Source organism: Pleurodeles waltl, chromosome 6 (genome assembly GCF_031143425.1).
Source record: "Pleurodeles waltl isolate 20211129_DDA chromosome 6, aPleWal1.hap1.20221129, whole genome shotgun sequence".
In the NCBI taxonomy this organism is placed as follows: domain Eukaryota; kingdom Metazoa; phylum Chordata; class Amphibia; order Caudata; family Salamandridae; genus Pleurodeles; species Pleurodeles waltl.
In genome coordinates this window covers 1,276,046,280-1,276,062,162 of record NC_090445.1, presented here as the reverse complement: position 1 = coordinate 1,276,062,162, position 15,883 = coordinate 1,276,046,280, and the positions used below count along the sequence as shown (strand labels likewise).

Genomic DNA, 15,883 nt, shown 5'->3' with positions numbered 1-15,883 from the left:
TTTGTGAGTGCGGGGACACCATTTCACGCGTGCACTATACATAGGTCACTACCTATGTATAGCGTCACAATGGTAACTCCGAACATGGCCATGTAACATGTCTAAGATCATAGAATTGTCACCCCAATGCCATTCTGGCATTGGGGAGACAATTCCATGATCCCCCGAGTCTCTAGCACAGACCCGGGTACTGCCAAACTACCTTTCCCGGGGTTTCACTGCAGCTGCTGCCAACCCCTCAGACAGGTTTCTGCCCTCCTGGGGTCCAGCCAGGCCTGGCCCAGGAAGGCAGAACAAAGGACTTTCTCAGAGAGAGGGTGTTACACCCTCTCCCTTTGGAAAAAGGTGTCAGGGCTGGGGAGGAGTAGCCTCCCCCAGCCTCTGGAAATGCTTTGATGGGCACAGATGGTGCCCATCTCTGCATAAGCCAGTCTACACCGGTTCAGGGATCCCCCAGCCCTGCTCTGGCGCGAAACTGGACAAAGGAAAGGGGAGGGACCACTCCCCTGACCTGCACCTCCCAGGGGAGGTGCCCAGATCTCCTCCAGTGTGCTCTAGACCTCTGCCAGATTGGAAACAGAGGTGCTGCTGGCACACTGGACTGCTCTGAGTGGCCAGTGCCAGCAGGTGACGTCAGAGACTCCTTCTGATAGGCTCTTACCTGTGTTGCTAGCCTATCCTCCTTCCTAGGTAGCCAAACCTCCTTTTCTGGCTATTTAGGGTCTCTGCTTTGGGGAATTCTTTAGATAACGAATGCAAGAGCTCATCAGAGTTGCTCTGCATCTATCTCTTCACCTTCTGCCAAAGGATCGACCGCTGACTGCTCAGGACGCCTGCAAAACCGCAACAAAGTAGCAAAGACGACTACTGCAACCTTGTATCTCTGATCCTGCCGCCTTCTCGACTGTTTTCCTAGTGGTGCATGCTCTGGGGTAGCCTGCCTCCTTCTTGCACCAGAAGCTCTGAAGAAATCTCCCGTGGGTCAACAGAATCTTCCCCCTGCAACCGCAGGCAGCAAAAGACTGCATCACCGGTCCTCTGGGTCCCCTCTCAGCACAACGAGTGTGGTTCCTGGAACTCAGCAACTCTGTCCAAGTGACTCCCACAATCCAGTGACTCTTCAGTCCAAGTTTGGTGGAGGTAAGTCCTTGCCTCCCCACGCTAGACTGCATTGCTGAGTACCGTGTGATTTGCAGCTGCTCCGGCTCCTGTGCACTCTTCCAGGATTTCCTTTGTGCACAGCCAAGCCTGGGTCCCCGACACTCTAACATGCAGTGCACAACCTCCTGAGTTGTCCTCCGGCATCGTGGGACTCCCTTTTGTGTCTTCGGGTGAGCTCCAGTTCACTCTTCTTAGTAGTGCCTGTTCCGGCACTTCTGTGGGTGCTGCCTGCTTCTGTGAGGGCTCCCTGACTTGCTGGGCGCCCCCTCTGTCTCCTCATCCAAGTGGCGACATCCTGGTCCCTCCTGGGCCACAGCAGCATCCAAAAACCCTAACCGCGACCCTTGCAGCTAGCAAGGCTTGTTTGTGGTCTTTCTGTGTGGGAATACCTCTGCAAGCTTCTTCACGACGTGGGACATCCATCCTCCAAAGGGGATGTTTCTAGCCCTCTTCGTTCTTGCAGAATCCACAGCTTCTACCATCCAGTGGCAGCTTCTTTGCACCCTCAGCTGGCATTTCCTGGGCATTTGCCCAATCTCGACTTTGTCACGACCCTTGGACTTGGTCCCCTTGTTCCACAGGTACTCTCATCCGGGAATCCACTTTGGTTGCATTACTGGTGTTGGTCTTCCTTGCAGAATTCCCCTATCACGACTTCTGTGCTCTCTGGGGAACATAGGTGCACTTTACACCTACTTTTCAGGGTCTTGGGGTGGACTATTTTTCTAACCCTCACTGTTTTCTTACAGTCCCAGCGACCCTCTACAAGCTCACATAGGTTTGGGGTCCATTCGTGATTTGCATTCCACTTTTGGAGTATATGGTTTGTGTTGACCCATACCTATGTGCTCCTATTGCAATCTACTGTAACTTTGCACTGCTTGCATTACTTCCTTTTGCTATTACTGCATATTTTTGGTATTGTGTACATATATCTTGTGTATATTTGGCATCCTCATACTGCGGGTACTCACTGAGATACTTTTGGCATATTGTCATAAAAATAAAGTACCTTTATTTTTAGTATATCTGTGTATTGTGTTTTCTTATGATATTGTGCATATGACACCAGTGGTATAGTAGGAGCTTTGCATGTCCCCTAGTTCAGCCTAAGCTGCTCTGCTATAGCTACCTTCTATCAGCCTAAGCTGCTAGAAACACCTCTTCTACACTAATAAGGGATAACTGGACCTGGTACAGAGTGTAAGTACCCCTTGGTACCCACTACAAGCCAGGCCAGCCTCCTACACATATGTACAATGTCATAAAACGAAGGTTAATAAATATGTCATCCAGAAAGCATTGATTGGCCAATGTCATGGAGAGCTTTAAATTGTGCTTTTAAACTCACACTTGTCCTTCAGGTCATGTGACACAGACAGAAACAAGAAAGTAACATTGGAAGAGTGGCTGTTCTGTTTGGTGGATCGCTCAGAGATGTGGTATGAAGAATTCATGTGTAAGTAAACCTGATATTATACACTTGTAATGCTTTTTTGCAATGTTTTCTGTACTACATATCAATATAGCATGCCAAATTATTTTACATCAGTTAATATTTAGGGTGGATAGCACATCACAAAACACATTTGTTTCACTTTTGTTGCTCTTTGAGTAAAGGAGTCAGTTGAATTACCAGGCCTCCAAGGTGGGCCAGGTGAGGGGATAATGGTTTATTCCAAATTAATATAGCCATCTAATTAACTGGACCCCTCTATCAAGAACAATTCTAAAGATGTGTGTACAAATGTAGTCATTTACTTTTGATAAAGCAATGGAATCTTGTTAAATTGCTTGAAAGTTATTATGTGGCATGATTTTGGTGTTATACAGGATTCTTGAAACTGGTGAATAACATTTGTGATATTAACACTATCCTAGATAATGCTAATCCTCATTGTTTCGCACCACTCCATTATACAGAAATGTTACCCTTTTTTATGAATAGCCAAAACAAAAACAACAAAGGTTAACGTTTAGGATGAGGTTAAGCGTATTCCCGGACAGTTGCAAGACCATAAATTGGCCAAATTAAAACAAAATAGGGAGATCAGGCAACAATATGAATATCTCATGTATTTTACAGTGTTGGTCATCGTGTTTAAATCATTCTACCATACCAATTTCATTCAAAAACCGTATGATAAGCACACGATATTTGGGGACTCAAGTGGATATTAAATCCCTAAGTAGCTAAGATATCACTTAGGCCTTGAGACAGCATTGTGTGCAAGTGCATATGGTATGTATAGTTTTCCTTGTACCCTACATATATGCGACTATTTAAGAATCTCAGATGTACATTTTTGATAGGGAGCTGTTGGAGAATCATAAGACTACACACACTCTTTAGTTTCTCGTGTTAGGAGTCTATGAGTGTAACTCAGATTCAAAGTGAGGCACGTTAGAGTTTACAAGGCGTACATGCAAGCGGTTTTATATGAAGGACAAAACACAGGGTTGATGATCGTACCCTTGACTTGTGCCGTATTAGATATTACCCTTAGCCTCCATCCTCTATTATCTAAAACTGCTCCACAAGCGAGTAATACAGCACAAAAAGCCCTTTCGTGATTTGATAAATAAACCCCATATGGCACATGGCCAGTCATACCTGCTCCCAATTAACTTGTACCATGGTAGGTGCATCAGCTAAACCTATATTCTAGTGGAGCTTTTTATGATTAGTATAGTCAGTAGCTGAGAGAGCCATTATGGTATTTTCCATAGCATCTTTTCCAAGCATAAACTCATGTTGATGTTAATAAATACATTCAGAAATAACCTTACTAAACCAATTGATCATCACCTTGCAGCTTATTTTACCAATGGGGATTACAAAGAAGTTATTAGGATTCTTTCCTTGCTGTTTTGTTAAAAGACGGAAATGTGTGCAACTCTCCATGAATCTAAATACTGCCTCTTATGTCATCCATCATAACCAGAGATCCAAACCGACTGGTTTTAATCTAGAACAACAAGTGACTGCAGACATAACATTACTCGACATATATTCTGCCAAAAAAACACTTTCTCTGCATTGGGCCCTTGGCTAATTATTTTCAGGGTCTCAAAAAACAGCATTCTCCAGAATGGGCATGTGCTTTGTTATCATACAGTGGCCTGATTCACTTACTCGGGCCATGGTGCAGGAGAGTGGGCCTGTCAGTTGAGCCGGTGCTGGAGACGTGGAGGAACCGATTCCATTCGGAGTGGAGGGCATATGGCAGCAGTGTTCGAGAATGTACAACTTGACGATTCCAGTGTGTGGTGGCCTTGCCTGTGGTGACTGTACATTGGGGCCTGAGCAGCTTTCACAAGCCTACTACAGCGGTCAGGACGGTCTGGTGAGAAACATACTGGGTGACTGAATGCATTGTACTCGGCCCAGCTGCTGGAGGTCCCTGATGATTGCCATTGGACCTGAACAGGCCATCTGGGGTGTAGAGCAGCAGGCATGGCGTGTTGGATCATTAAATGTAGAGGATTCTGACCAACTGATATGACCATCTGTCCAATCCATTGATATTAGAGGGCATGCTGCTACCTAACTAGGAATTGCACTGCACTCCAATTGGAACTTGGCACAACTGGTGACCTGGGGGGGTTGGTCAGGGGCTGCCACATACTCCCTACGATAAACACTCGCTATCTAACTGCCTGACGTGAAAGACTCCGTCATTGAACTGTGCGCCACACCACTCAAACTGAGGTGTCCACTGTGCTCTTCTTCTGAGGTGCTGCAGTTTGTGTCTCCCTACTAGTGCCTTCTGGAGAAGTCTTGTTCTAACAACTTATAGGCAGGTAATAGGGGAAAGGTGAACAGAAGCAAGCAAAACAATTGTTTGAGATGAAATGCACAAGGAGAGCTTCATCCTCGGACAGGTCTGACACCCCACAGGTGGAGACTGAAGGAGCGGAAAATCTGGATGTGAAATCACTCTTTCTCCATATGCAGAAAAGCCTCAACTCTACAAACAGGAACCCCATCATGCTTAGAGTCAGGGCTGACAAAATGACCACCACCCTTGATAAGCCCGAAAATACGATAACCACTGCAGAGACCGGTATCTCAACTCTGGCTGATGATACAGCAGATACAGCAGGACATAGCAAAACCCTGTTGGATACGCCTGGATGTGATTAAAGTGAACTTAAGATCTTAAAGCTAGGCTGAGCCTGGGGGAATTATGGAATCTACCAACACTTGCACTTTGAGCATAAAAAACCTACTCAAATCCCTGTTCAGTCTGGATAGCTTCTCACCTTTGTTCACAGCGGAACTCGCCCACAGATCCTTAGGGTCTCAGGCCCCACTGGGTGCTCCTCCCCACCCGTTCATCATTAGACTGTTCAACAACAGGTACTGTGATAGTGCACTTCGGGTGGCATGAGAGAAACACACTTTAGTACATGAAAATTACGTTGTCTCCTTATACCCAGTTTTGGAAGTGGCACTTTCTGCAGAGTTACCTCGGTTTTTTGTCTTCTGAACTCCTGTTTTTCATCCAGTGCTGAATTTCATTTTTGCTGGATTTAGGACTGTGTGCACTTTACCACTGCTGACCATTGATAAAGTGCAAGTTCTACCTGTCTAAATTGTATTGGTGATTGGTTTATCCATGATTGACATATTTTTAGTTACTAGTAAGTCACTAGTAAAGTGCACTATGTGTGCCCAGGGCCTCTAAGTCAAATGCTACTAGTGGGTCTGCATCACTGATTGTGCTACTCACACGAGTAGCCCTGTAAAGATGCCTCAGACCCGCCACTGAAGTGTTTGTGTGGGCAGTTTTAAACTGCCACTTCGACATGTCAAGTGCACCCATTTGCCAAGCCCAAACCTTCCCTTTTACTACATGTAAGTCACTGCTAAAGTAGGCCCAAGACAGCCCCATCGGCAGAGTGCAGTGTATTTAAAAGGTAGGACATGTATTGGTGTGTTTTACATGTGGTGATAGTGAAATACCAGTAAATTCGTTTTTCACTATTGCAAAGCCTGTCTCTCCTTTACGGTAACCTGGGGATTGCCTTCAAATATCTTTTAAGTGTAATTTCCCATTGAAGCAAAAAGAGATATTGAGTTTGGGGTCTCTGAACTCACAATTAAAAAATACATCTTTTGGTGAAGTTGTTTTTTTAATTGTAAGTTTTAAAATACCACTTTTAGAAAGTGGGCATTTTCTTGCTTAAGCATTCTGTGCCTCTGCCTCTTAGTGGAATGTATGTCTGTGTCAGGATGACAGGTGGGCTGTTTGTGAATTCACTCTAGGCAGTCATACAAATGGAGCTGAGGTATGCCCTGCATTTCCAGATGGACCTTCCTGAGCTAGAGTAGTGAGTGGAACTGACAGTTGCACCTGAATAGGGCAGTGCCTGTCCTCACACAAAGCAGTCCCCAACCCCCTGGAGTGTGTCTGGGACCAGGGCAGGGAAAGGCAAAGTCTTGTGCACTACACAGACTTCTCTTTGAAGTTTGCCTACTTCAAAGACAGAAATGGGTATAAGTACTGGACCTCTGACACCACAAAGTTAGGAAACTTCTGGACTGAGGAAATTCTGCCAGGAACTAGGGCTGGACGCTGTAGGGGGACTGCTACTCTGCTTGTTGCTTTGTTGTGCTGGCCTACTGCTTGCTGTTTCTGACCTGGGAGTGAAAGCACTGGACTTTCTGCATCCTGCTTTCCAAGGTTACTGAAGGGCTTGAATTGAGCTTGCCATCTTGTTAAGAAGTCTCAGGGACATCAAAGACTTCATCTGCCAGTACCTGGGCTCTACTGTTGAAGGCCTGACTTGCCAAGTGGTGCCAAATCTAGTCCCTGGGCCCTTGGAAGTGTAAGCTGGTGACCTGAAAAATCCACACACCAACACACCACTGCTGAAGAATTAGTGCAACGCCTGCAGAATCAACGCAGCACCTGTCTTGTGGTTGAAAAATTAATACAGCAGCTGCAGAATCGACGCAGCACCTGTTTCACCATAGTTCCATCATTACAGGGTGTCTGGATTTTCCACACATTGTCCTTAGGTGTCAATTTCTCATTGACCCAGCACTGCACTAAGGAATCAAAGTTGTGTGTCCGGAAATCAATGCATCACCTTTCCTGAGAGGAAAGAATCAGCGGATCACCTCCCCTGTCACTAAGGAACGGATGCATAGCCTCACATGTGAGAAAAGAATCAACACATCACCTCCCCTGCTTATTAAGGGACTGATGAATCGCTTTGCTTTTTCGGTTCCTCGCCATCCCTGCGGCCCGCATCTTCTTTGTTTTTGACATATCCCAAGTACTTTGTGCTAAAAAGATAAACCATTGATTCCTTTGGATTAAGACTCATTTAAATGTTTAAAAAGTGATATCTTTACTTCTGCATATTGTATTTTTGTTGTTTTGGTCTTGTTTTACTCAGAAAAATATTGGCTATTTTCCTAAACTGGTGTGGAGTACTTTTGTGGTGTTTTCATTGTGTTACAGTGTGTGTACAAATACTTTACACATTGCTTCTGAGATAAGCCTAACTGCTTGAGCCAAGCTACCAATGGGGTGAGCAGGGGTTATCTTAGCTGTGTGTCTCCCTTTCCCTGACTAGAGTGAGGGTCCATACTTGGACAGGGTGCAAACCACTGCCAACTAGAGACCCCATCTCTAACAGCCAGATTTTACTGTAGCTGCTCCCGAGGCGGACTGAAGGTACCTGCTCTTTTACACAAACTATGCCCTGGTCAGTATCCTTTACTCTATTCTCTGCCCTGCATGCCTCAAGAATAGGCATCAAAATAAACCACATGTACTGCAGGTGCCCCAGAGTGCTGCTGCTTTTGTAAAACAGCTTGTCACTGCAGCCAGCACTGACTGCCCACGAGGCATGAGTCCTACGGGCGAAAGTCTGAGTAATGTGGAATTGACTCACATTGAGGAGGAACACTTTGAAACACTAACCTAACATCGAGCTGTACTCTATTGGCCTCCTTGCTACTCAGTGACTTCACAGCTGGAATGTCAGCCTCAACTGAAATGACAGTGGGTGGGTCACTGGTGCAGGTTTGGCTGGATTCTTGGTTTGGAGACCACCGGCAGGTTGGGATTGCTAGGGTGAGGGGTGGGATTTTGACAAGGACATAAACAGCCACAGGCCTACACAATCAGCCACATGCAGGACATTTATTGCATTTCACTACAAATAATTGTTTACACGCTTCTCCCACCTTTTCTTCCCTACATGATGGCATGGGGGGCATATACTTTGGAGTACTAGATCAAATTCACCAGTTATCGGACCTGGAATTACATGTTTGCGAGCAATGACAGACCAAAAAAATCGGTCTGGCATGTTTGCAGATTGAATAATCTTTGTAAGACTAGAAATATTCTTAATTATTTGTACAAACAGTCATTTTTCATAGCTTTTCTCCAAGAAAGGCACCTTGGAACAGCTGCAGACTTGTTTTGCCTCTAAATCGTGCAGCCACATGCCACCTGCCTCATGGTCCTCCTATGTCAGAGGCACTGCCCTTCCGATCAAACATGGATCCCTTTTTCATTTGCTCTATGAGATAAATGATTCACAAGGTCGATATAACATAATAGAAGCTCTCATAAATGGTAAGCATGTCACACTAATCAATTATACAGTCCTAACACTGATGACCCAGATTTCCTTACCCAGGTCCGACATAAATGCTCCATTTTATCTCCACATGAGATATTATGGTGGGGGGCCTGCAATTTAGTCTTAAATGAAAACATGAATAAATAAATGAATGAATAATTTATAGAAAGCACAGCTGTTAGACTTCCCGGCCCTAGCAAGGCTGCAAAAGGGGGAAAAGTAAAAGGCTAATTACTATGACTGGAATTACCAGGTTTGCAGTTGTTTTTTGAAGATCTGTGAGTTGGGGGAAGCTCGAATGTTTAGTGGAAATCTTGAAGGATGATATTTTTAAATTCTATTCAAAAATTATACAGGGCCTCACATGGACTGTTCCAAACCTGCTGGTCGTACACATCACAAAGCAGAGTAGACATTGACATGCACACCAAAGGACTTTTAAATATATGGAACCTGAAAGACACCTCTATTGCAGATGGCCCACATTTCTCCGTGTATAATTCCTGGGTGTGAATGGATTACTGAATTTACACACATGGCGGATGCGCCTGGATGAAATCAGCAGAGCATTCTTGGATCATGCCACAATCAGGTTGGTGCTTGGGATGCTGACATCCAAGTACCATGCATCAACCTTGCACTTAAACCCTTGTTGACACTGCATTTAATAATGAATTTAAGGTGTAAATATCAAATTACTTCCAGACAAAAGACCGATCGGTTGACTCAGTGAGTACCCTTTGGCAGCCTTTCATGGCCGAAATGCACAGCATACGTATGGCCAAGCAATTTGGGATTCATAGAGACCTGCTTGCGAGACTTGATGTATTGAAAGTTGAGATTAAACTGCATGAGGAACACCAGAGACACCAGCACCCTATCCAAGTGTTGCAGAGCTACAATCCAACCTTGAAGAGGTCCCTGAGGTAGCTGACCAGGGAGTGAAACAGGCAAAAGTTCCCATAGGTGCTCCTGAACTCTTTTGCAGCACTTCCTGTGTGTTTTACTATAAACTATCCCACAGTGCATCTCTCTAACCAAAAACAATATGGCAGAACCTTTCTTTACTTGCACAGCGGTCCCAGCGTTGTGGCTGGTAAAACTGGCAAATCCTCTCTTGTGGTCACTCTAAACCGGTTCGGGAGGCTGCTCCTTTTCCACTGGGATTGGAGGCTAGTTGGCAGTTGAAACAGTGAAGGGGCAGGCCTAGATGTCAGTTACATATGCTTGTGCTTGAAGTTTAATTAAGTTCCTGGTCAAAGCCTAGATGGCCATCATGTCAGGAGGAAGAACTTATCCCCACACCCAAGCCTTTTGTTCACCGTCTGGGAACAATACACATATCATCTAAGGAAAGTCATTTACAGTCCATAATCCTATGAAAATGATACTTCACTTGGGTGGGCTAGTGCCTGTGATAAGAAAGGGCTCAAACCGCAATATGCCAGAACGCTATGTGGAGAGATCAGCCATAGGGGTAGGTGCACTATCTGCACACAGGCTTGGCCACCACCCTTGGAAACCTACTACCCAAAAACATTTTTGAAAACTAAACATCCAGTGGATTCCAGGGTGATGTGCCTTGCATGGATGCCATGGCATTTTATTAATCACAATGCACTGCAAACTTCAAATGTTGCCTAGAATCACACCTTTCCCTACATATCTGTGATGGAAACTCGTGGAATCAGCAGGGATCCACAAAATTCCTACCACTGTACGTATCTCCATTTGTATGGATAAAAACACTGCCTCCACTTGTGCAGCTGGGCCTACTGCCCGTGACAGTAATGGATTATTCCAGGTTCAATATGAGTTCCCTCGTGGGGACTAATATCAGTATAAGAATATTGAACCCCTGACTACCAGAGGTGATCAATGAAGCCACGTCAGGGCACCAATCACTTTACGGACAACTCACATGCCTTAATTTGCCACACTCAGTTTTATTCACACCGCCTGCTGCTGGCCCAATACAACACAGCACAACAGTTACATCAACCTATCACGTCCATCACATTCATACACCACAGGAATGAAGCACCAATCCCACCACCTCTCACCTAGTCATCGATCAACTTGAATACAAACACTTCACAAGCAAATCTCTACACATATGGGCAGACATGTTGCCAGTTAGTACTTCAACAAGCTTCACGGCATTCCAAATGAAAAGAAATTTAGACTAACTTTTGACTATCTATCAAGTATCTGCTGCCCTTGAAGTCCAGAGTGATACTGAATGCATGCCAAGGGAACCTTTACTAACTCCTTCCATGATAGCCACATAAGACTCAGGAAAATGTGTCTTTCATACGCTGTACTAAAGCCAGCTCTTTCCAGTTTGTGGATATAAGTTGGTAGTTGCCCGAGGAGGACTACTTTCCCCGAGCTTTGAAAGTAGGGTACGCATGCTAGGGAAGACAGTCCTAAATTTTCTAAAGAGCACTTCAAAAACTACTAAGGACAAACTGGGCCAAATCCTTACAGTGCCCTGAACCCCAGATTTCATATTGAAACAGCAACTGGACTGGTCCATTACTTAGAGATAAAAGTACATGAGGTGCACAAATAGTCATGACTAATAACTATGGAGTAGTACTGACTCAACTGTCAGATAACATAGATAGTTAGGTGACCAATATCATTAAGGGGAAGAATTACAATTATGAAAATGGTGATATTACTACAACTTTTATTCTGTTTTTTAAATATCCCCGTTGCCCTAACTGATAATTTTTTTTAATAAACTGCAACAATTGACGATCAGACTTGTCTGGGCAGGCAAACAACACTGAACTGGCGTGTCCACTTAAACAATACAATATATGCGGTGCAACCTTTGTTGTGTTTCAAAAGGCCAGTCTGACTGCAATTGGATACATGTCTCAGGTGGACTACCATATATATGTTTAGAGAAAGATGTTGGAGAGCAAACTGTATTAGCACAAAAACATTTTCAAGCCCCCCTCTAGAAATTATAATTGCATTGACCTAACTGGTAACACTGTGCATGCCTGGCAATGGCTACTGAAATGCAGTGAAACAAGGTTCTATTCTCTTGATGCTGAAATTGAATTGTGTGCCTGGCCTCCAGTTTGTCTGGAGAAGTCTACTAGAAAGCATTTAGAAAAACCTCAACTAGAGAACATAGGAGATCTGTTTGTTGACACTACTTTTATGACTTAAGAACAATATTTGAAAGTGACACGAAGCCCCATGGCCTTAGACATGTTCATACATTTGAGAATCCGAAAAGAAACGCCGGACACTACTCCCTTAGTTTCCTGCTGTGCCCAACCCCTTCCATTACTTACTTTTTTGACATGATGCACCAACTCCTGACACATACGCTCATGTCTCTATGCTCTGTCATCAAGTGTTATTTCCGCACAGCCGCACATACTGTCAAAAAAGGCTGGCTGATATAAGGTTAGAAATAGCAGGTAACAATGGCTATCCTGCTGCTCATCCCCCAGACAAGTGTCTATAAATGCAAAACATAGACTCATGGAGTTTAAATACTTTTTTTAAAAATCAGTTCAAATACTTGCAGAGAATCTATTACACTCCACCCAGACACCATAGATACTGACTGTAAGACTCTTCACATTGCTTGCGCTGGCAAAAAGAGGACACTGGATTTAAGTACTTAGCCCATATTTATACATTTTTAGCGCCCCAAAGCGGTGCAAACTTACAAAATATAATTGTATTTTGTAAGTTTGCCCTGCTTTTGCGCCAAAACATGACGCAAATGAGGCGCTAAAAAAGTATAAATATGGACCTTAGTGTGGGATTGTTCTGGAATACCAACTTACTAGGAAAACAATTTCATGGAATTGATTAAAATGATCAACATTAATATTGCACCTGGCTCACTGACTGTTTTACTAGACTACACTAAAGATAAACCTGCACCAATACATAAAGAGGCATCACTTGCACTGTTATTGGCCAAAAGATGTATCTATGTGTGATGGAGTAGAGGACCCATTCCAACTACAGGAGACTGGATCAAAGATCTTACATACTGAGCACAATGTCTGATAGCTTTAATAAACTTATGCAAGCTTGTGATCTGCACAGACATATCTGGGCACCCTTACGCAACTACTTACAGAGACATGCTTTTGTAACGTAAACACTTGCCAAATTTCCTCTATGAAATTCTCATTTATCACCATAAGAATGCTTATACACTTCTCACATATGATAACTGTTAACTTTGTACATCGATCCAATAGCTTTCTGTGACACAGGGCTAGATCACCATTATTTGTTAACTGATTATTGTAAAACTGAACTGCATGTTCATACTTGCTCTGATGTTTTACTGAGTTTCTAGCGGTATTGAAAATGATCCCCCAAAAATATGAAAACATAAAATAAGGGCTTTGGGTGTTTCTGTCAAGGGTACTCTGCAACAACATAGCTATGTTCCATTTACTATTAAGTGCAGTACAGTGCTGTGACTGTAATGCATTTGTCATACGACATACAGAACATCTGCCCAGGTCTGCAGCAGATGAAGGTATGAAGCAGGCCATAAGCAAATCCAATATTTTCTCAGCTACAAGAAACAATTTGAAAGGCTGCTACCAGCTCATCTTCCTCTTTTCTTGCTTAGAGCATACTCTGAAGTGACGACATGGCTAAGTCTTTCTCTGTGTTGTAGGAATGCTGTCGGCAAAGTACCAAGCCTGCAGGCTTGCAAAGTCATCCACTACAGATAAAGTAAGGGCTACTGCTTCTGTAGTAGGAGGACTTTCAGACATGGCCAACTTAAATTCAAGGTCATTGGTCTTCCTGTGGTGGTCTGACAGTAAACAACATATGGATTGTATGTTGCCAATATTGTCACGTGGTCGAACAACTTCTTATACTATGTGCAAATTTTATGACTCATATCTAGTCATTCTTATCCACTCTGCTCACTAACTTGTTGTAATCAAGTATGAAGTTCTGCTTGGGAACTTCACCAACTGACACCAAACCATTATGGGGAAGTGCTCTCATCATGAATCTTAGGGTCAGATGTAGGAACATTCCGAATTGCGACCTGCAAATTGCGAGTCAGAGCGACACGCAATTTGCGAGTCGCTATTCGGAATGTTGGATGGTGTCCCTGATACCATCTGCGATTCGCAAGGGGGTCGCAAAGGCCCACCTCATGAATATTCATGAGGTGGGTCGCAATTTGTGACCCCCTTGCGAATGGTGGCCCTCACAGGGATGGTGGCCTGCTGCGGACAGCAGACCACCATGTCTGTGACTGCTTTTTAATAAAGCAGTTTTTTGTTTTGTAATGCAGCCCGTTTTCCTTAAAGGAAAACAAGATGCATTACAAAAACCGAAAAATGAAACGTTTTTGTTTCATTTTTTCAGAGCAGGCAATGGTCCATAGGGCCACTGCCTTCTATGAAAAAATGTTTGCAGTGACATTCTCAACGGGAAAGGGGTCCCATGAAGACCCCTTCCCTTTTGTGAATGGGTAACCACCCATTTCAAAAGGGTGCAAACTACGATTGGTTTGCCACCGCGTTTGCGGTCACAAAGCAATCCTGCATTGCACTGCGACTCGCAATTAGGAAGGGATCACCCCTTCCGAATTGCGACTCGCAAACCCGTTTTGCGATTCATTAACCAGGTTACAGAATCGCAAAACGAGGTTTGTGCATTGCAAAGTACTTTTTCCACGTCGCAAACAGTGAAATTCGCTGTTTGCAACGTGCAAAAAGCTTTGTACATCTGGCCCTTAGTGATCATGTACACATTCTACATATATAAGACTTTAACTGCAAGCGGTTTGTTGGAACGCAACACAGTGTTCTGGTGTTTTTGGAGCTTCTTACAAACAAGATTCTATGGGATCATTTGCAATGACATAGAATTGTACAACATGCTACAATGCCAGCTTTGAACAGGTCGCTGAACAACTTTACTCTTATATAGAAGTTGTCCACATGAAGGTTATAACCTTTATGAAGGAGTGAATAGACAAGCTTCCATGCAATCTTTGCCATGATTCTTAGGCCCATATTTACACTTTTTGACGCAAACCAGCACCGGCACTGGTTTGCGTCAAAATATTTACACCGGTTAACGCCATTCCTACGCGCCAGTCAGGCGCCTTATTTAAAGTTTGATGTTAGACAGCGTTGTGGGCTGGTTAGAGTAACAAAAAATTACTCCAACTAGGCAGCGCCGGCGTAGGGAAAAAGGGGAGTTGTGCGTCAAAAAATGGTGCAAGTAAGGTTAGAGTAAAAAAATCATGGCTCTAACCTGACTTGAGCCATTTTTTTACACATAACCCCCATTGAAATGACTCCTGTCTTAGCAAAGACAGGAGTCATACCCCCTTGCCCAATGGCCATGCCCAGGGGACTTCTGTCCCCTGGGCATGGCCATTGGGCACAGTGGCATGTAGGGGGGCCCAAGTTAGGCCCCCCTATGCCACAAATGTTTAAAAAAAATACTTACCTCAACTTACCTGTACTTACATGGGAAGGGTCCTCCCATCCATGGGTGTCCTCCAGGGGTAGGTGGGGGTGGCAGAGGGTGTTCCTGGGGGCAGGGAAGGGCACCTGTGGACTGCTTCCATGGTCAGAGACCATGGACATGAGCCCACAGGTCCCTTAATGCCTGCCCTCACCCAGGTGTTAAAAAACGGCACGCAGCAGGCTGGGCCTTGTTTTTTAAGGCCCGCCCACCCCTGTGCGTCAAAATGACTTGGGAGTATAAATAAGGCGCACAGGCCTTAAAGTCATTTTTTGGATGGGAACGCCTGTCCATTTCATTAACACAAGGCGGTTTCCTGCACCCAGAAAATGACACACACGGAGACATTTTGACGTTTGCGGTGTCGGGCGTCAAAGTATAAATATGGTGCAAGGTTTGCGCCAAATGTGCGTCAAAATTTTTGAGACACATTCGGCACAGAGTATAAATATGCCCCTTAGTGTGGAAGGGCAATATGCAGGATTTAGAGTGGAGTCCTTTCCTGTATACATTCTCAGGCTGTGCACATATCCAGAAGAGTTCTCACACAGCATGTGCATCTTGATGCCTCAACAAGCTATTTTGCTCGGTATGTACTGCATGGATGAGC

At 44.3% G+C, this 15,883-nt stretch overlaps 1 protein-coding gene across 1 annotated transcript in view; it reads left to right on the top strand.

The window, feature by feature from the left end:
* LOC138300803 (SPARC-like) overlaps window positions 1-15,883 on the top strand; it is a 695,108-nt gene that overhangs the window by 598,100 nt on the left and 81,125 nt on the right. Inside the window, exon 8 of the mRNA XM_069240576.1 lies at window positions 2,526-2,620. Coding sequence (XP_069096677.1) covers window positions 2,526-2,620 — 95 coding nt within the window. The remainder of the gene's footprint in view (window positions 1-2,525; window positions 2,621-15,883) is intronic.